At 56.1% G+C, this 20,451-nt stretch overlaps 1 protein-coding gene and 1 long non-coding RNA gene across 5 annotated transcripts in view; one reads left to right on the forward strand and one right to left on the reverse strand.

Annotated features, from left to right (window-relative positions):
• NMT1 (N-myristoyltransferase 1) overlaps positions 1 to 20,451 on the forward strand; it is a 34,438-nt gene that overhangs the window by 10,361 nt on the left and 3,626 nt on the right. For 2 of the 4 annotated variants that reach the window (XM_028520882.2, XM_036034029.1), the window contains 10 exons: positions 4,179 to 4,287; positions 7,375 to 7,519; positions 12,232 to 12,350; positions 12,878 to 12,969; positions 13,776 to 13,892; positions 14,652 to 14,822; positions 15,637 to 15,745; positions 18,018 to 18,188; positions 18,783 to 18,950; positions 19,964 to 20,101. In XM_028520882.2, coding sequence (XP_028376683.1) covers positions 4,179 to 4,287; positions 7,375 to 7,519; positions 12,232 to 12,350; positions 12,878 to 12,969; positions 13,776 to 13,892; positions 14,652 to 14,822; positions 15,637 to 15,745; positions 18,018 to 18,188; positions 18,783 to 18,950; positions 19,964 to 20,101 — 1,339 coding nt within the window. Of the gene's footprint in view, positions 1 to 4,178; positions 4,288 to 7,374; positions 7,520 to 12,231; positions 12,351 to 12,877; positions 12,970 to 13,775; positions 13,893 to 14,651; positions 14,823 to 15,636; positions 15,746 to 18,017; positions 18,189 to 18,782; positions 18,951 to 19,183; positions 19,306 to 19,963; positions 20,128 to 20,161; positions 20,208 to 20,451 lie in introns of those variants that run through there. The other 2 variants (XR_004904937.1, XM_036034028.1) reach the window with 2 other exon arrangements.
• On the reverse strand, positions 741 to 14,491 carry LOC118502230. The gene is made up of 3 exons (XR_004904939.1): positions 14,135 to 14,491; positions 11,906 to 11,914; positions 741 to 753 (listed from the first exon to the last, which is right to left on the reverse strand). It is a non-coding gene; the product is annotated as an uncharacterized LOC118502230 (long non-coding RNA).

The following is a 20,451-nucleotide window of genomic DNA, read 5'->3' on the forward strand; positions in this document are numbered from 1 at the left end:
ATCTACGGCCAGAACAGTGTTCTGAGCTCAGCAGATGGAAGGTTCACGGTCCTCTCGGATTGGACTCCGGACTTGAGAAGCTATAAAATACACAGGAGACAGCTATGGTTTGCAAATCGTACTTGTCCGTAACGGTGCATCTGAACTTGACAGACAGCTAAGTTTCTTGCGTATAAAGTTCAGCCATTGAAGTGTTTGGGGTGAGAGGTGTAATGTCTGTAACTTACTGTGAAATACATTGACTAAGGTGGATGAATGAATGGAGGGATAGGTGGACTGACATGTGATAAGATAAATATAGCAGAAGAACCTAGGTTAAGTGCAGAATCCAAGTGGAGACATGAGTATTTACCATAAAATTCAACTCTTGAATGTTTGAAAACTTTTATAATAAAATGATGGGGGGCACCTCTGCTGTTTGTTCTGCAGACTGTAAAGACATGTCAGGTGCCTTTTTGTTTTGTCTCAGACGATCCAGTGAAGGTGACATCAGCCTCATTTTACAGGTGAGAAAACTAAGGTGCAGAAACCTTGAATAATAAGCTTGAGGCCACTCAGCTAGTGGGATGAGCTGAGCCTGGAACCGAGGTCCCCTGATGAAGGAGAGACTGTGTAGCGGTAAAAATAACGCCCAGGCCCCATTGGTGATCATCTTTGGAGCCAGGCTCAGAGAAGCAGCCTGTTCAGAGAGGCGTGTGAGTCACCCGCTGCCACTCCTGGCACGCAGACGCGCCGAGTCTGCCCACCTCCCTGCTGATTTCTTCGCCGGGTTCTTGTTCTGAAGCACGACCAGCACATCTGAGTGGGTCAGGACGCGCTCTGAGTTGTTGGCGAGTTACAGAAAGAAATCAGACTGAAGAGACTGTGCCTTCACATTAACTCCAATTACAAGTCATTTACTCTTTTTTTTTTTTTTAAGTCCCTAACCTTACATATTTCCAGCTGCTCTGGCCCAGGAATACATCTTTATTCAAAAGATGTGAAATCCCCTGGCTGGCGTAGCTCAGTGGATTGAGCTCGGGCTGCGAACCAAAGCACTGCAGGTTCGATTCCCAGTCAGGGCACATGCCTGGGTTGCAGACCACGGCCCCCAGCAACTGCACATTGATGTTTCTCTCTCTCTCTCTCTTTCTCCCTCCCTTCTCTCTCTTTAAAAACAAAACAAAACAAAACAAAAAGAAACATGTGAAATCCAGAAAACATGCAGCTATCTGCAGAAGAGAAAAACATTACAGTAGCTAATTCATAAAAGTTTTGGGAAAAAACTAAATTCATTAAGCTGAATACTTCTGCAGAGTGAGCGTGGGGCCACAGCTCCCCACCTGAGGCCTCCTGGCTCTCCGTGGCCGCCTCTAGGTCCCCACGACCGGAGTGCCAGCAGTGGCTTGCCGCCGCCTGTGTCTCCTTCCCCGATGTCTCACTCGCACAGATCGGCATACGGAGCCCTTCTTCGATGAGCTCCCCCCAAAGTGGGACAGGTCCAAAGTGTGCCCTCTGGTCCGGGAATCCTGAGTGGGTGCCTGCCCCTTTAACAGGTTTTCATGTCTAGGGGACCCCAGCTCTGAGGAATAGGAGAGAGAGAGAGACAGACCAGAGTGCTCTGAGGGAGAGAACACTCCAGAAAGAAAACCCAGTTAAGTGAAATGTTTGCTGTGCAGTAACCCCAAGTGGGACTTGGAAGTGCGAGCAGAAACCTCAGAACGTGGGTTCAACCCTCAGGTGGTGGGTCACTCGGATCCCTTCCAAAGGCCCTCCTCTGCCCGTGTCCTCACACAGAGCTTTGTTTTCCCTCAGCGCCCACTTCCTCTCCTCACCCCCCAACACACAGACGCTGCCTCTTCCTGTCCAGAGAAAACGCTGATCATCTCCCGAGCTCTGCCCCCCACTTCACTGGGATGTGTCTGGGAAGTGCCAGGAGTGACCTGGGGCCCCCCGGCCCCCCACAGGAGCTGGCCGTGAGAGCTCCTCTGCAGGCCCCTGCCACCTGGGCTCTCACCACAACGACGGGCCCACTCTTGGGCTCCCAGGCTGTGCTCGTGCGTGACGCCTTCCCCACAGTCCGCCCCGCAAGGGCCCGCTGTTAGAGCAGACATGCTGGTGACTGAGGAGAAGAGGGGGTGACGCAGGGGCCACAGTCGGGGCGGGTGGTGCCTCTCCCCTCTGCGTGCGCCTGTGGACAGCCAGCGGAGGGGTGCAGGCAAAACCGGCGCTGCAGCTGGGGCAGCTGGAGGGCTTTGCACCTGCACGCCTGTGCTGGTGGGCGGCCAGCAGGTAGGGCTAAGTCAGAGCCTGGGTAGGGCTTCTCCCCAGTGGGAGCCTGCCTGTGGGGGGCTGGGGAGCCCCTGACAGAAGTGTCGCCCACCATCAGCAGGAGTAGGGCTTTCCACCTGTGGGGACGAGTTGCACAAGAGATGGGCCTGACCCTGGTCCCCAGAGTAAACCCACGTGTGGTTGGCCGGGAGGGAGGGGTAGCTGAAGTCATAGTCACGCAAGAGCAGGTGGTCTTCAGGGTGGCGTGTCCTTGAGCCAGGTGCGATGAAGCTCCACCTAGAGTCCCAGTGGAGCTCTGGGCAGGTGGCTTTGTGATTGGGGCCAGCTGGCGTGCCAGGTGGTGGCCACTGCTGGAGAGGCACTCCTGTGTCTCATCTCTTTTTGTCTGGGCTCTTCTTCAGCCCTTCTTTCTCCTCCGTCCCGTCCCTGGGTCCCGGGACCTTTCCTTCGCCTCTGCTGGCAGCTGTGGGGCTCTCACCCTCTGGATCCTGGGGCTCCCACCTCCCACTTTTCCCACCCAGGAAAGAGCAGGTTTGGCGCCTGAAAATCCCAGAGGGAACCCAGATGAGAAGCTGGACCCCACAGCGTAAGAGTCCAGTAGATGATGATGATTTTTGACTTTTTAGTGGGCGAGTTCCAAGGAGGATGGCAGAGCGACATCAGTCATTACTCCCAGCCTGACACTGCCAGCTTCCGTCTGCGGTAGCGGGAGCTGGTGACGGCGGTGGTTAGGGGAGCTCCGGGCCACGGGGTGAACCTGAATGTTCATCAGTCAGGTGGAGAAACCCCAGAATCAGAACTGCTGCCCTAAAATCAACAAGAACCAGAAGAACCATTTGGGAGCAAATGTATTGAAAATGTCAGAGAATCAATATAATGCATGATTTGTCTCAATAAACATACTGAGACACAACACAAACAATAAGAAATGGTAGGAAACAATGTGGCCAAGGCGCTTTTTGCTGCATTCAGTGGGTGTGTCACAGAGAAGGAAAAGGGCACGAGGAGGCCCCCATCACCACGCTCACACGCACGCTGCGCGTGAGCTCTGTGGCGGGAACGTCTGGATGCCTCACTTCCGCCGACATTCCTAGTGCTGGGTCCTGCCCGTGGTGCTCGCCCGGTCTCCACCGGCCCACAGTCGTCCTCAGTCCTGCAGGCCTGCTCTAGGCGTTCTTCCGGACCGGTGGGCGGTTTTGGCCGCAGAGCAGAGCTGCGTTAAATCGCCTGTCCCCTGTTGCCCCCCTTTCCGGTACTGCCTGGCGCTTTAGGTCCAGCTGGGGAAACTCGTTAAACCTGGGGCACTGGGAGGCTGGAGTGCGTGTGGGGGAGGGTTTCCACAAAGACCACTCTTGGCTGTCATCCTTTTATTTCGCTTTATCGTATTTTTTACATTGGTTTGTGGGGGGGCGGGGTGTGGATTTGTGTTCCACTGTCCGTACATTCACTGGTCGATTCTTCACCTGCGCCCTGACAGGGATGGAACCTGCGACCCCGGGGCATCGGGACGTCCTGTCACTCTGCTAAACTTGGGGCTCTCAGGGTGTATCAGTGGTGTGAGTGCCCTGGTAACGGTTGTCATTTGTCTTTGGTGCCAGCAGCCTGGGAATCTAAAGAAAATAAACATATAAAACAAAAGCAAGAATAGAAACATTCCATTCCTTTCACACAATTACGACATTCCTTGCACAGCACTCCCTCCCTGGGAGCTCCTGGGAGTGGGGGGGAGCTGTGTCTTCTGGTGTCCCCCACATGCCCCTCTGGGGACCTGGGTTCTCTCGTCGGCTTCTGCAGCCAGCAGGCGTGACGCAGGAAGGTCTGGCTCTGTCCAGAAACTTCTTTGTCAGTGCAGCTTAAAGCAGGTGATTTTTTAACACGTTCTGCATCGGTGTTTCCTTGTTTTACAGTGGTTTGAGTCCAGCCAATGACACTGGAGCCAAAAAGAAGAAAAAGAAACAGAAAAAGAAGAAAGAGAAAGGCAGCGAGGCAGACTCAGCCCAGGATCAGCCTGTAAAGGTAACGAGGAGGCTCTGTGTGCTCGGGGCTGAGAGTCAATTTCTCACGTGAGAGCGTCAGGGAGTGCACGTGTGGGGCAGCTTGGATCCACAGTCCCCACTGGTGTTACTTCAAGGTGGAGGCGTTGCCGCCCTCTGTCCCCCTAAGCCCAGGTGACGAATCTGTTCTTATACGTCAAGACACGGCAGGTCAGACGCTGGCTCCCAAGCACGGTGTCCCGAGTGTGCACAGGCGCACCCCTGCAGGTGGCGCTGCTTGGGGCGCCAGACGGAGAGGGGAGTGACTGCGCTGTGCGGGCCCGCGGTGCCCAGCCGGCCGTCTCAGGCCCCTCCCTGTGGGAGCACAGGCCTGTTCCGTGTGAGGCAGACCCGCAGGCATTGCGCGTGTTCCTTGACTGCAGCGCGGGTCTTTGTCACGGAAACCCCGGGTCTCCCCGGAGAACCACTGACCCACCCCCGTGTGTGACCTAGGACTCACAGACCGGAAACCCAGAGGCAGGGGTAAGGATTGTTTTGTTTTGTAAATAAAACTACATTAAAAAAAGAAAGCCTTTTATTTCAGGTAAGTACCGTCCTCTTTAAAGCAGGCCCTGGGGAAAGTTCAAAACATACCCACAATTCCTTTTTCGCATTGCCTTCCGAGCAGTTTGTAAGCCTCACCAGAAAATCGGTCTCATTCTAGGTACATACACTTGGCTTCATGCTCCAGCTTCAGTCTTCTTATGGAGATGGGGCTTGAAGTAATTTTTTACTTTTTTGTCAACATCAAATCCCCTGTGAAAATACTACCACCCTCACTGACCGCAGTGTTGGCTGGGTTCTTGCCAGGCACTTCAGGATCCCTACAACGGTATTAAAACGAAAGTCTTTCCATTTTAAAGACGAGAGAGGTGGCCCACTCAGGTCTTCAGTCGGGAGTTCTAGTCCAGCTCGTGCTTTGGCTTGACGGGAGTTGTTTGGTTGGTCTTCTGTCTGCGGGCGGGTGCTGGGTGGTCCGGGGGAGTTTGAGCTCGAGCCTGTATCAGAATGGTTCTGTTCTTTGAAACGAGAAAATTTTGATAGTACTATTTGCATAGCTCTTTCATTTTCCTTTTATGAGAGTGATGAAGTTCATTGTAGAGAATTTGGGGGCGAAACTTACCAAGAGGAAGAAAACTAAAATCAGCTATAATCCTCTGGACGAAAAAGGGGCGCCCCTTTAAACCTGACACGCTCAGGGGAGGCCTGCATGGTGGGCCTCACAGACTCGGACCTAAGGTGACTCCACAGGAGCGTCCGAAGTGAAAACTTGTAGCCAAAAGCGAGTCACAGCGAGTCACAGCGAGTAGTCAGGTCCAAGGCCAGTGTCTTCCCTGGCAAGGTCAGTCTTTACCTTAACTGAGCCTTTTGTCGTTTTGCATCTAGATAACAATGGAAAAAATACCACCATTATGGACCACAGGGTTGGCTAGGTTCTTGCCAGGCACTTCAGTGTCCCTCCAGCGGTATTAAACCTTCGGGACAGTATTAAACCTTTGGGGCGTCAGGGTGGTTTCACTCCACGCCCTCCCCACCTTTCCCCTCCCCGTCCCTCATTGTACCAGAGCAGAGACCACAAAACCCCTCATTGTTATTGTGGGTTTTATTGCTAACTGTCGTATACCCACAAATGTAAAAGAAGTATGACTTTTCATTTTACTTTTTATCCAGTCCCAGAGATTTCCCTGCTTTGCCTTCCCCTTCCCTAATCTAATTATGAATGGATTTCCTGTAACCCCATATGCTTCCTCCTCTGATTGTAATGTATAAAATAAGGTGCAGGCCTGCTTTCTCCGGAGCACTTTCTCCATTGAGACTTTGCTTCCTTGCCAGTTGTCCTCTCTTTGGCTCAAATGAACTCATAAAAATTCTCTACAGGCTTAAACGTTTATGACGTCGACAGTCCTGCCTCCCAGGAGTCAGCAGTGTAAACATACTGGTTTATAACCTTCCTTCCCTTCGTGATTTAACAAAAAAAAAAAAAAAAGAGGAAGAAGTAAAGCATTAGGAAAAATTATGCATATTTTATAATCATAAGCCTGACATAAGACCCAGAAACCATAAAGAAAACTTGACAAATTTAAACTTCTCTATAAAAGTCAAAAGATAAATAGTAAACAGGGAAAATATTTGTAATACATGAATCAGTCAATTTAAAGTAATGAAATGAGTTGGCAGTTCACAAAGAAAAAAATATAAATGCTCAGTCAGTGTATGAAAAGATGATTAAATTCACAATGAAAGAAATGAAAATTAAAGCAATATTTTTTTCCCTCCTAGATTGGCAGAGATTAAGATTTGGTAAATCTAATGGTAAGAGTCTGGAGAAACACATGCTCTTGTAACACTGTTGGTTGGTTTATTAACCACTAATTATAATCTCAAATGTGCATATCTGTTGACCCAGCAAGCCTCCTTTCTTAGACCTTATCCTGCAGGAGTTCATGTCCAAATGAACAAAAATCAATGGACGAGGAAGTTCACTGCAGCTTGTCTGCAACACTGAAGAGCAAAATCACCAAAATGCCCGTTGCTGGGGGTTGGCTACATACACTGCGGCCCACGCACAGCAGTTAGGATGGGCAAGTGCGTGTGGCCGCATGGAAAGGTCTCTCAGACACAGTGTTTGAAGAGGAGCCGCTTGTAGAATAATACTGTATGGTCCGATTCTAGTGTTTGAAATTGTGTGTGTTTGGAACTTGCAAGCAAAAGCATCTGAAATTATGTTTGCCTCTTCTCTCTCTACTTCCCACATAAAGACGGTTGAAGACAAGGGTTACATTTGAGGGATGGGATTTTTTTTTTTTTTTTTTTTTTTTTTTTTACTTTTTATGCGTATTATACTTTTCCGCATCGTTTGGAACTTTGCACTGAGCACGTAGTACGTCTGCCGTCACACATCACAAGAAGGGGACAGACCCTGTAGGGAGCACCCACGTCATGGTGCTCTCTCCAGCTGTGCAGCACGTGACTGGCCTCTGGGATCAGAACAGGAACCGTACCCCTGTGATTGATCAGAAATGCTTGTTAACAGAGTGGGCCTTCTCTCTCCCCAACTTTGTCTGTCCAGATGAACTCTTTGCCAGCGGAGAGGATCCAGGAAATACAGAAGGCCATCGAACTGTTTTCAGTGGGCCAGGGACCTGCCAAAACAATGGAGGAGGCTAGCAAGAGAAGCTACCAGTTCTGGGACACACAGCCCGTCCCCAAGCTGGGTACGTATGCGCTCTCTCCCCAGTCGCAGGGGCAAGGGGCGGGTCATAGCTGTGCTGAGGGCTCCTCACTGAGTTTGTGGGGGAGGACAGTCGAGTCCTGGGGTGCCTTGGTGGTTTTTAGAGGATAGTCTTTTTTTTTTTTTTTTTTTTTTTTTTTTTTAGATTTTATTTATTTATTTTTAGAGAAAGGGAGAGAAACATCAGCATGTGGTTGCCTCTCACATGCCCCCCATCTGGGGACCTGGCGCACGACCCAGGCATGTGCTCTGACTGGGAATTGAACCAGTGACCCTTTGGTTCGCAGTCTGGCACTCAGTCCACTGTGCTACACCAACCAGGGCTAGAGGGTAGTCTTGAAAATGCAGTGTAGGAAAGGCTATTGTTCAGGGACCTTTTCTCTGCACGGTAGCACACCCTGATTCTAACACACAATGATTCTTTCGGTGCATCATCATTCAGCATAAATCTACGAAGAAAAATGATGTATTGGCACATGACAAGTGGGGATATCTGCCCAGGGGTGTATCTTTTCACACAGATTTTGTAAAGAGACTGTCTTGTTTGGGGAAATGTTGAATCCTGGAATGGCCAAGTCCCCAGTCTCTTCCCCTAGTCTCTTGCCAGTGCACCCTTACTAAATGCAAAGAAATTTGACATTTGGCTTAGCAGCAATGGTTCAACAGCTGGAATACCGTATGTAGGTTTGCGATAATGAACCCTTAAAGGCTGGGACAGGCAAAAAATCTGAAAGAATCCCAGAAGAGACTGGACGTAGCGGAGTTGGAGATGCCTCCCGGGACGGAGCCCCAGCTAGACTGGACGGCTCATGTCGGGGGGTCATGCTGACGCAGTTCCAGGAGCCGTGCATCATGGCTCTGGGCCCCCTGCAAGCCCGCTCCCATTTTCTGTGACTGGGAAGGTTAGCGCGTTGGAAGAATGTGTGTTCCAACACCAACTGTGAGTGACCGTCAGGACATGCATGTTACTGCTCCCCTCCAGAAACACAGTGCAACTGGACAGTGAATTTGGGGGGGGCAGGGAGCAGGGCCAAAGACTGGTGAGGGACAGCTGTGCCCGAGGACATTTGTCTCCAGAGGTGGGGCCTATGCAGTACAGAGCCTTGCTGCAAAAGTGTGGCCTCAGACCAGCAGGGTGGCATCGCTTGAGGGCTTGTAGAGTGCAGACTCTTAGGCCCCGCTCCAGGTCTTTGGAATTGGAACGTGCAGGGGATTTGTGTCCACTGAAAGTTTCAGGAGCTCTGCTCTAGAGCGATGCAGTTCTTGGACAGCTTAGTCCCAGTCCAGAGGTAAGCTGAGGTGCACCCCCTGCAGGCAAAACACTGCCTGGAGCGCTACGAGCCGTGAATCAGCAAGCAGGCAGGCACTATTCCAGAACCCTGTCCCAGCCCATCGACCCTGTCTCTCTCGGGCTACCCCAGGCACCTAGGTCCCAGGCCCACTGGCTAAGCCCTCCAGCAAGGCTTTGGGTCACAGTAATGCTGCTCCTCGGGCGTTACTAGTAGCCGGGCCCAGTGACCTCTCCCTCTAAAGGGAGCAGAAAGAAAGCAGAGCCACACGCTGTGCCTCTGAGTGGAATGCGTGGAGTTTCATTTTGTGGTGATTGCCAGACACGTTAGTCCAGTTCTCAGATGGGGTTTGGCGTTTTGGTTTGGTTTTACTTTTCATTGGAAATTTGCAAGTGGGTAGCTTAGCCCCATTTTTTTACAGACAGCGGGACTTGGCGATGAGGCGAGTTAGGTGATGGGTTTCTGTTCCTCTTCAGCCCAGTTGCTCTTTGTCCTTCGCCTCAGTTTCTCCACCTGTCCCTGTAGAAGGTGCAGCTGTTCTGTTTTCAAAAGGTCGTGAGAAAGCCACGTGCTTGCTCACGGGGGCCCCGGCACACTCGGGAGGTGCAGCGGGCCCAGTGCTGTTCGTGCCGCACGTGCCTGCGGTGCGCGTGTGTGGACGAGCCCGCGCCCCGAGCGTCTCATCGGTCCGCCTTTCAGGCCCTCGGCCCTCACGGAGGGTGACGGGCTCCTCTGTGGCCGCGAGCCGCCCGCAGAGAGCCCCGAGGGTCAGGTGTCTCTGGGCTGCGTGGCCGATGCGCCTGCCTCGTTCTGCTCCCGAGCGCCCCCGGGGCTGTGTGGTTTCTGGCTCCTTGCTTTGTGTTTGCCGCTGGAATGGCGCTGATGGTTTTAACATTCAGGCGTTTCCAGTGAGCTCTGTTTGCAGCACTCCCACCTTGCTGTGAGAGTTGTATTAGATTGTATTCCACTGAAGAGACCCAGAATTCTTTAGAAATTTAAAAGTCGTCCTAAATGCCCCCATTAAAGGCTTTCTAAACAGCAAGTGTTTTAGGCTATGGAACAGTTCTGTGTGCTCCCAGGTAAAATTCTTACCTCCTTTCTCAGATCATGCCGCTGTACTTTTTAAGTCACCTGTGTCCGTTTCGTGTGCCAGCTCTTGCCACGGAACTGGCGCGCTCCAGATTCCGTCAACAGGTGGTGCAGGAGAGAATGGGAATGCTTGTCGCACGCAGTGCCGGTCCTGTGACCAGCCCTGATGACAAGGGTTGGCCTGGAGATGATTGTAATACAGCTAGCCGTGCGCCGCGTAGTGATCTTCTGATCAGCGGCAGATCACGTATGCGGTGGTGGGTCCGTGAGACTGTAAGGGGCTAAAAAAGTTACTGTGCCCAAGTGGCATCGCCGCACGGTGAGCGCGGCTGCTCCTGCGCTGCCTGTTGCTAAAGTGTAGCGTGTGCAGCTGTGTGCAGTGTGTGCAACTGCGTGCAGCTGCGCGTAGTGCCTGATACTTGACAGTGGGGGTAAATATCAGTGCTGCCGATTTCTGTGTTTACTGTGTATGGTTATTTGAGAGTATACTCTATTTATTTATTTATTTAAAAAAATATTTTATTCATTTATTTTTAGAGAGGGAAGGGAGGGAGAAAGAGAGAGAGAGAGAAACATCAATGTGCGGTTGCTGGGGGCCGTGGCCTGCAACCCAGGTATGTGGCCTGACTGGGAATCAAACCTGCGACACTTTGGTTCGCAGCCCGTGCTCAATCCACTGAGCTACGCCAACTCTATTTAAAAGATTGTTTGCTCTGAAGCAGTTCACCGCGTTATGCTGACAGCAGCCTTACACATCTAGTGTTTACATCTCGATTCCGTTGTTTTCTCTGGTGCCTGACCTGATGCCGGGTGGTTTTGTGCAGCAACGTGCCGTACGGGCTGGTGGCTTAGGGACAGCGGGCCGTGCCGTGGACCCTCGGCATGTAGCAGGTGACACCGTCTGGGTCTGTGTAGTTGCAGAGCTCTGTGCTGTTTGCACGACGACGCGGTCACCCAGTGACACCTTTCTCAGCAGGTGTCCTCGTCGTCAGTGGTGGTGCCTGTGCGGTGGGGAAGCCACTGGTATCCTGGCCGTGGAACTCAGGAAGACAATAGTAAAAAATTCTGAAGTTAAATGTGTTTTGGAAGAGGTGCAAGTTCAGTATATGACAGGGAACAGACTAGCACCTAGATGAGGTGACAGTAGCGATCCTCGGTACTTTCCGGGGTCTAGCCCTTGGCTTTGCAGGCTCAAAAAATTTCACATGGTCGTGAATTGGAAGCGGATTCACTTATATTAAACTGCTTTGCTTTATGAGTAAGTTAAAAGGTCAGTTTCTAAACGAAGCAAGAAAATGTCACCTCTGTCCCCAGCAAACCTTTTGAGGGGCCAGACTGCAGTGGGTAGCGTCGAGTGAGAGAGAGTTGGGTGATCAGTGCCAGTGGCCTGTCCCCAGCTCACAGCCACAGGTCTCCGTTCTGCTCCTGGGAGGGTCTAGAGCTGCCCGTCGCACGTAGGGACGATACTATTGGGCCAGGAGTCTGAGAGCCGGTCAGTGTGAGCTCAGCGTCTGGTGCATACGGTGCCCTCTGTTGGGGGCGGACGGTGTGCTGAGTGGGTCCTTCCGGAAGGCTCTGTCTTCAGAGTGGACTAAACACTGCATTCTTCCAGTGTGAACAGCAGTGAGCTCTGGATTATAGAAACGGAATAACACCAGTGGCCAAATCTGAGTGATTGAGTCGCCCAGCATTTATCAGATGAGTCTGATTTGCCTGGGGGTGGGAGCTGGGGCTGTATCTTCTGAGCACCCCCAAGCACCGCCCACGCACCCCGCAGAGGAGGGGTGCCAGAGCCTAACTTCCCGGCAGCGTTGGGGGGACTCGGTGATTCAGCCCAAATGTGCTCTCAGACTCTGCAGAGTCTGGCAGCAGCAGGGAACCGGCCCACGGTGCTGAAAGCTAAGGCTGGCGGGGCCAGGATCCAGCCTGGCGCCTGGATGACGCCGTCTGGTTCGGGAATGGGCCCAGGACGTCATCGTTGCTGCTGACACAGAAGCAGCCTTGTTGCAGCTCCTTACAAGTCCATCTGGGTCAACGGGCCAGGGCCATGGCAGCACTGCTCGCCCCCGCCAGCAGGCAGGAAGCCAGATCAGTCAGCTGTCACTCGGTAACCAGAGGGAGATGTAAGAGGATTCCCAACCACCCAGCCGCCTTGGACCCCGGTGATTGTTCTGAGGTTTTGCCGTGAATTGGCCCTCAGTTAGGGGCCAAGGGTAGCTGGAGAGACGGTCTGCAGTTGCCAAGCACAGGGTGTTCTTCGGGGTGGGGGGGCTCCTGGGGGCGGACGGCGAGGCTCATGGCTGTGCCCTTCTTCCAGGAGAAGTGGTCAACACGCACGGCCCCGTGGAGCCCGACAAGGACAACATCCGCCAGGAGCCCTACACGCTGCCCCAGGGCTTCACCTGGGACGCCCTGGACCTGGGGGACCGTGGCGTGGTGAGTAGGCCGGGGCGCCCCTCTCTCGGGGAGCCCTGCAGTCGCACAGACACAGCTCCTACTCGGGCCTCCTTCCCGGGCTCTCTGCAGAGCTGAGCCACACAGCTCGGAGCTGACCCCCGCGTGGCTTGCCCCTGGGGCCTGCCCGCACCTTCGCAGAGATGGCCCTGGGCTGCCCTCTGCAGCCGCTCGAGGCGGATACCCTTCTCTCACGCTTGCATTCTCCCTGTTCGTTCGTTCACTCCCTTGTCTTAACGAGGGAGTGGTTGGTTGCTTGGGTGACATTCTTGGTCGTCTGCCACTCTGTGTGCCTAAGTCTGCCGTTCTGCCCCTTGGTGGCTCAGCGTCCTGCTCCAGCCAGGGTGCTCCTTCCAGAAGAGTCCCTGCCATGTTGGTATGGATAGGATCATGAGATCAGACGTAGTTTCTGGTGGTTGGCCCTGTCCTCCAGCAGACCTGGAGCCCCGGGGTGGTGGGGTCGGCCCGTCCGGCAGAACGCCGCTAAGGCAGCGCCTGTCTCTCCGCAGCTGAAAGAACTGTACACCCTCCTGAATGAGAACTATGTAGAAGATGACGACAACATGTTTCGGTTTGATTACTCCCCGGAGTTTCTTTTATGGTGAGTTGTGAGGGCTTTCTTACGGCTCTCCGCCGAGGCAGAGAGCAGACCTGCCACGGGGCATCCGAGTTTGTACCCCCCGAGCCAGCCTTTGAGTGGCACGTGGGTGTGTGACTTCTGAGCTCCCGCGTCTGGAGCAGGCTTGCTCCCAGTGGGGCTTGGAGTAGAGACCTTATTTAAGGCAGAATGACTGGGTGAGGGGGCTTCGTGGAATTGTTACCCAGGAGAAGAGATCACCTGGTATATGGTGATTTTGTGTAGGAAGGGAAGGAGAGGTGAAAGCCACTCAGTTTTGTTTTTGTTTTTTTAATTAGAAGAGTCCTTTTCTACGCGGTTCCAGAATGTGCTCAGTTGTGTGGGAACGGCCTTGCCTGCCTGAGCCGTCCGTCCTCCTGGGCCGCCGCACTCAGTGTCCAGAAGGGCGGAGGCGCGAGGCTGGCATGCAGAGGGCTGCCCGGTGCGGGCTGGCGGAGGCCAGTGCTCCGGGGGCTCCCCGGTCGGCTCCCAGCCGTGGGACCTGCTGGACTTGGAGCCAGGGCGGCCTGTCCTCTGGCCTGAGCTGTCGGAGTGAGGGAGCGTAAAGAAACTAGGTCGGGCACGAAACCCCACTGTGGCAGCCTTGGGTTGGTGGGTGAGTCAGCCACGAGGGCTGAGCTGCGAGAAGGGGCTGTGGCTCAAGTCCGTCTGTGTCCGGGCGGCGTGTCCCTCAAGAGAGTCCAGGTGCTCACCCCAGGGAGGTGGGAGCAGGAGTTAGCACCACCCTCAGCTCTGCGGGACTGAGCAGCGGCAACTCGTGTCTGTTCCAGGGCCCTCCGGCCGCCGGGCTGGCTCCCCCAGTGGCACTGTGGGGTTCGGGTGGTCTCGAGTCGGAAGCTGGTCGGGTTCATCAGCGCCATCCCAGCAAACATCCACATCTATGACACGTAAGCACCGGCACCGCCTCCCACGTCCCCACCGTCCGGCTCAGGCTGGGGGGCGGGGTGGGGAAGAAAAACAGGTACACGTGCCTTCCTGGAAAGGAAGAGGGACAGTCCTGTGAAGGGAGGGGTCTCGGGCCCCGGGAATGGACGCTCGTAGTGAGAACCGCCCGTTCCACTCTGAGTTGTTGCTGGTTCTCTCGTCTGGGAGCTGGGCTGGAAGAGGGCCTTGCTGAAGGCCTGTCCACTCAGCGTTCACTCTTGTACCAGCTACACGTCGATGCACTTGAGCGGCTTCAGCGATAGGCTGGAGCCGGTGTGACTCTCACTCCGGTGGTGACGGGCCTCGGAGCTCCTCCTTCTCCCTGAAAACACCAGAGCCTCCTCCCATGGCCTCTGGGTTCGTGGGCCGTGGGTTCCTCCTGTTGGTGTCAAACCCTCACAGTCCTAGAGTAGCCCTTGACTCTGAGTTTCCCTGCCTGCCAAAGGTGGGGCTCCCCCAGCCTGCCGCCGCAGCGTCGTCAGGGAGATGCTGGCGGTGCCTTCAGACAAGCAGCTTGCTTGAGGCCCACTTGACCTCGGAGGGAGGGTCTGTGTTGGGGAGGCAGCGGCTCTGCGCCCGGCGGAGCACTGACCACCAAGAGCAGGCGGCGGCGGAGCACCTGCCCCGGCTGGAGGCCCGTCCCTGGGCGGTTGGCGGCATGTACTTGAAGGGGCTGCCTCACCTGTTGAAAGCCTGGTCACTTTTCTTTTCTCCCTCTCTAGGGAGAAAAAGATGGTGGAGATCAACTTCCTGTGTGTCCACAAGAAGCTGCGCTCCAAGAGGGTGGCTCCAGTCCTGATCCGTGAGATCACCCGGCGGGTCCACCTGGAGGGCATTTTCCAAGCCGTTTACACTGCCGGAGTGGTGTTACCAAAGCCTGTGGGCACCTGCAGGTAGCCGTCCCTGCCTGCACGCCCCGAGTGCTGGGCGGCTGCGCTGGGCGAGGGGCCGCGTCGCCGTCCGTCACGGCTCTGCCTCCGCCCAGCGCTTGGCGGGGAGCGTGTCGCTTCTCCCGTGTTGGTGACGGAGCAGAGGGGCTGTGGGTGCCCCAGGAGCCGGGGAGGGAGCGTGGGGAGGGGAGGAGTTTGTGGGAGCAGCAGGCTGGGACGTGCGTGCCCTGTCCGAGGGGGTCAGCCTGCCAGGGTTTGTTTTAGGGTAAGCCCAAATCTGGATTTTCGTGGTAAATGTGCGACAGCTCCAACGGTTGGCTCAGGTTTGTTTTGAGTGTTGTGTGGGCCCAAGAGCGCGTGTCCGATCCCTGTGTGACCCAGGGAGAACCTCTGGCTCAGAGAGCTGTTGGAACAATCGCAGTCTGTACCTCGGGAACTTCAGAAGCGAAAGCCGCAGACAGACACCGCAGGGGAGGGGGGAGGAGGGGAGTGAACACTCGGGGAGAACAGTGCTGCTTTTCCACGGACCTGGAGGAGCGGGGGGTGGGGGGGTGCTCTTCCCAGACAGCTCCTGTGACGGGAGGTGTTTGCAGCCGAGAAGTAAACACGGGGAGAGGGGAGAAAGGAGGTCCAGGAAGAGCTCTGTTCTCGGCAGCGGCCCGGCGGGGTGATTGGGGCTGGGGAGCTGGGCACTGCTGCTGGCTCAAGAGACGTGTCTCTCGCGCCACCTGCTGGCCATCTGGGAATCTCCGCGCCGTTGTCCTCTTAATGGCACTTGCCAGAATCCTCTGAGGACAGTGCGTTTGTGTCCCCACAGGTACTGGCATCGGTCCCTGAACCCACGGAAGCTGATTGAAGTGAAATTCTCCCACCTGAGCAGGAACATGACCATGCAGCGCACCATGAAGCTCTACCGGCTGCCAGAGGCCAGTGGCGTCCGGGGGCGGGGCGGGGGAGTGGTGGAGGGAAGGGAAGGGAGCGGCCCTTTGAGCAGGGGAGGGGACACAAAACCGGCTCGCCCCATGTTCTCCAGATTCCCAGACTTTCCATTTCCGTTGCTTCTGTCGTTTGTAATAAGGGTTTCTAGTTGGACCTTCTCCGTTCCCCTGTGCCCACAGCTGGGCTACTTTTCTGTCTTTGTGGATGGGCCGAGAGGATACCTCTCCCCTGCACTTGCACCCTAGCGAGCCCGAGTAGGAAGGTGAGGCCGCCCACCGGGCGGCACTACGTCCCAGGGCCCCGTGTAAATCAGCCATAGGGCTTCTGCCGCGCCCTCTGCCACGCCAGGGGGAGGACGGATGACCCGGGCTCATGAGGGAGGCCCAGACTCCAACCCCAGCCCCTTCCAGACTTTGCCATCGAAGGACTGGCCACCTGCAGTGAGCTGGTTCCTGTTCCGGGCCTCGGTTTGCCTGGTTTCCCAACCAAACAGATGCTCCACGTTCCCCACCTGCGCCTGGTTTCGGGGTCCTGGTGGGTCCTCGGAGCGCTTCTCTTCCTCGGAGCTCCCGCAGGGGACCAGTTACTGGGTGCCTGCTTATCGGGGGGCTGGGCTCCTCCGCCACCCGGCTGGTCGCTCCCCCTGGGATCGGGCTAATCCACCAGTGGATTGGGGTCATCAGCGTCCGGTTTTGAGGGACCCCTGCAGCGCAGTTGGACACTGACCCAGTGAAAGCAGATTTGAGGGGCCTTGGTGGGTGTTGTCTTCTGTTACGACAGCTTTGCCCTGATTCCTAGGCGGGCAGAGATCGTTCTTAGGTGCCCAGCAACCAGAGGATAGAGAACGTCTCTGGAGCTCTCTGCCTGTGGGTGCAGACCCCCAGCATGGCTGCACTGTCCGGCCGGGATTTGAGGTGTCACTGTGGGAGCTGCCGTGTAGAAACAAGTCAGTAAGCGTTCCCTAGAGACATCAGGATTAGCGAGGAATCTTGGCAGCGAGAGGTCCTAGAACCGCTGTTCTGAAAGCAGTTCTTACATCAGGCAGTGGCTGAGGGGCGAAGCCTCAACTGCCCCGTTTTCAGATGTGGCTGGCCCCACCTTTGCAGATTGCGCCTTTGGGGACGCTCTCCCAGCCCCAGTGCTTCCTTCAGGGCACCCCACGGCTTTGTTCCGCTGAAGCACTCTAAGAAAAGTTGTGGGCTGGGATTCCGGTTTGAGATTAAGTTCCGGGAGTCTGGTGCTTCCCTTCTGAATTTAACCTGCACGAATGTCCTGCCGGGGAACTGCTTGCACAGGGGGGTCCAGGTGGGCAAGGCGAGCGCCCAGTGCCGGTGTGCTGGCCCAGGGGCCCCACAGCGCCTGCAGCTGGGAGCCCGTCCCAGGTGCTCTGAGTCTGCAGGGGAGGGGCCGGTGCAGGACGAGACCAGCTGCGGTGCTGTGGGTGCTGTGGGAGGAGCTGGGGAGGGCTCAGAGGGCGGTCAGGAACGGCTTCGCTGCAGCCCAGGAGCAGCGCTGGGGTGCTCAGGGTTTCCCTCCTTCTTGGTACCTCTCACGTTTTGGGCTAATTCTTTTTTAATTTATTTAATTGTATTTTAAGAGTTTATTTGTTTTTAGTCAGGGGAAGGGAGGGAGAAGGAGAGGGGGAGAAATGTCAATGTGTGGTTGCCTCTCACACGCCCCCTACGGGGACCTGGCCTGCAACCCAGGCATGTGCCCTGACTGGGAATCGAACTGGCGACCCTTTGATTCACAGGCCAGCACTCAATCCACTGAGCCACGCCAGCCAGGGTCGGCCAGGTGGTTCTGTGTCCTAGCGACTCTCCTGGGCACGTAGGATGTTTTAACAGCATCCCAGCTTCTGGATGCCAGCAGCACGTTTTGTGACAACTAGAAATGTCTCCCGGTACTACCAAATGTCCTCTGGGGGCGAGAGGCGCAGTCAGAACAGCCAGCCGGTCCGGGTGGAAGGTCATGTTTCTTAGGAAGACGGGGTGAGCCGTATGGGTAAGAAGTTGAAGCAATAGCCTTAACTAGGAGGGAAGGGCCCAAAGACACTGGAGAGGCAGGCCTTGTGCCCGATGGACATGGGGGAGCAGGCATGGCCAAGGGTGACCGAGGAGTCTGTCTTGAGGGCCTGGGCGGATCTAGGGTTGGGTAGGAGGGGGTCAGCGTGAAGTTTGTGGTGCTCCCAGGACCCGAGAGGAGCCGAGACGCTCGCAGTCGGCAGTGCGCCTGACGCGGCCTTTGTCTCCCTTGCAGTCTCCCAAGACCCCTGGCCTGCGACCAATGGAGAAGAAGGACATTCCAGTAGTGCATCAGCTCCTCACCCGGTACCTGAAGCAGTTCCACCTGACGCCGGTCATGAGCCAGGAGGAGGTGCAGCACTGGTTCTACCCCCAGGAGAACATCATCGACACGTTCGTGGTGGAGGTGAGCGGGGGCGGGAGGGGGGGGCGTCCTCAGGCGGCTGGGTTTCTAGGCTCAGGGACTGCGGAACCAGTTGGTGGGCGTGTGGGCGCCCCCGGCTCCCTTGACCACCTGTGCGTGACCCTCCCCAAATCAGAGAGTGGAGTTGTAGTTCCCATTTGCTAAAAGGATGCCCTCGGGAGTTGGTGTGGGCCCTTCTCCTTCCCCGCACCCCAGTCCCCGTTGGTGACCAGAGAACAGAGCTCCTCGTAGGTGAGCCTGCAGCCCCTGCCTGGCCCGGCTCGCGGTGGTGCTGGCCGAGCACTTGGGTCACAGCTTGGGGGACTGTGAACTGCAAGGTGTCCCTGGCAACGCTCAGGCCAGGAAAGACAGCGGATGGATTCAGCCCACAGCCTGGCCTGGGCTTTCCTCCTGGCTCTGTCCTCGAGTGCCCCGGGCGGTGTGTTTTCCCCCGCTGCATACTCCGTTCCAGTCTCCGTCCACTCTTGCAGGGGGCACCCGTAGGTGGTGTGAGAGCAAGAGGAAACACTTTGTTCCCAGACCACAGGATTTTCGTGCCTGCGTGACATTGCTTCCTTTCATTGTCTTTCCTTTCAGAACGCAAACGGTGAGGTGACAGACTTCCTGAGCTTTTACACGCTTCCCTCCACCATCATGAACCATCCGACCCACAAGAGTCTAAAGGCTGCTTATTCTTTCTACAACGTTCACACCCAGACCCCTCTTCTAGACCTCATGAGTGACGCCCTTGTTCTCGCCAAAATGGTGAGGGGCGGGTCGGAGGGAGGGCCGGGAGACCCGTGGGAAGGGGCAGGGGCAGTGGAGTGGCGGTGAGCACAGCTCAGGGCGGCGGCTGCCAGGGGCTGGGGGCTGAGAGCCCGCCATGCCTCCTGCTCCCCTCAGGGAGGACCCAGCAGGTCTCAGCAGCGAGAAGCTAGGAGGGAGCAGGGAGCATCCGTGTGCAGTGAAGGCATTGAACTCCTCCTGATTTATTTCAGTGAGTTTCGTTCTCACGGGAGGCGCTGCCAAGGAGCCTGAATAGCCAGGCCTGCTCGGGCAGGAAAGGGGTTCTCCTTGCGACTCCCCCCGCATGGGAATGGGGAGATTGGTCTCTGTCGTGGTGAGTCATTGGAGCTGCTGACCGTAGAGCGCGGGGGAGGGTCCAGGCTTCTCTCACACAGCGAGGTCACCTTCAGTCAGCCCTCCACCACGGGTTCCGCCTGTAGTGAGCCCACCCGCCGTGGGCCGGCCAGGCGACGGACACTCCCGTCCCTGCCCTGGGAGCGCTTCAGATCGAGGCGGCCAGATGTAGGAGGCACCTTCGCCACAGCCTCAGAGCCGGCATATCAGGTGTCATGAGGTCACAGGGTGTGCACCCAAGGCCTGAGAGTCGGGTGTCCAGGGAGTGAGAGCAGCGCGAGTGCCGACAGGAGCAGCTTCTCCGAGAAGGGGGTTCAGGGCTCGGTCTGCAGAGAGGACTGTGCAGGCTACTGGAGTGTCTCGGGGATTTGGCAAGGAGCGACGGAGCAGGGGCCTGGACAAGCGTGCTTGGAGGGGCACTACGGAGAGGCCGGGCAGGGTGGCCGCGAGTGCCCTGAGAGCCGTCACTAGCGAGCGGCCCTGGCGGGAGCTGGGATTTAACGTGGAGGCAGCCGGAGTTGCGCAAGGAAGATGGCTGTCTGGTCGCCTCTAGAGCGTTCTGGCAGGACAGGAAAGGGCGGGGGGGAGAGGCAGCTTTGGCCTCTCGTCACCTGCTCTCGCTCCCTGCCGCCCCGCAGAAAGGGTTTGACGTGTTCAATGCACTGGATCTCATGGAGAACAAAACCTTCTTGGAGAAGCTCAAGTTTGGCATAGGGGACGGCAACCTGCAGTATTATCTCTACAATTGGAAGTGCCCCAGCATGGGCGCAGAGAAGGTAGGTAAGCGGCTGGGCCCGCCCGGGTCAGGAGTTGGTGGAGCAAGGACAGGGCCCCAGGTCGGGGATCCCGCATCAGCCTGGGCCCTAGTTAGCTGGTGTTTGGGGCCCCCCCCAAGTCCCCTCCCTCTGACGGCCAGATGAGCAGGGTCAGTGCTGCCCTTTTAGCGGCCGGTGTGAGGGTGGCAGAGGGGTGGGCTCCAGAGCCACCCAGCACCGTGCAGGCCGAGTTGCCCACGGTTAGCCAGGAAGTTTAGAGTTCAAGGTTTGAAGACCCTGTCCCCTGCTGGGCTGCTGGACCCCGCCAGCCCTTCCTCCACCAGCTCCCAAGGGAGCCCGGGGCCGTGGGC

This window comes from Phyllostomus discolor, chromosome 8 (assembly GCF_004126475.2).
Source record: "Phyllostomus discolor isolate MPI-MPIP mPhyDis1 chromosome 8, mPhyDis1.pri.v3, whole genome shotgun sequence".
Lineage (NCBI taxonomy): Eukaryota > Metazoa > Chordata > Mammalia > Chiroptera > Phyllostomidae > Phyllostomus > Phyllostomus discolor.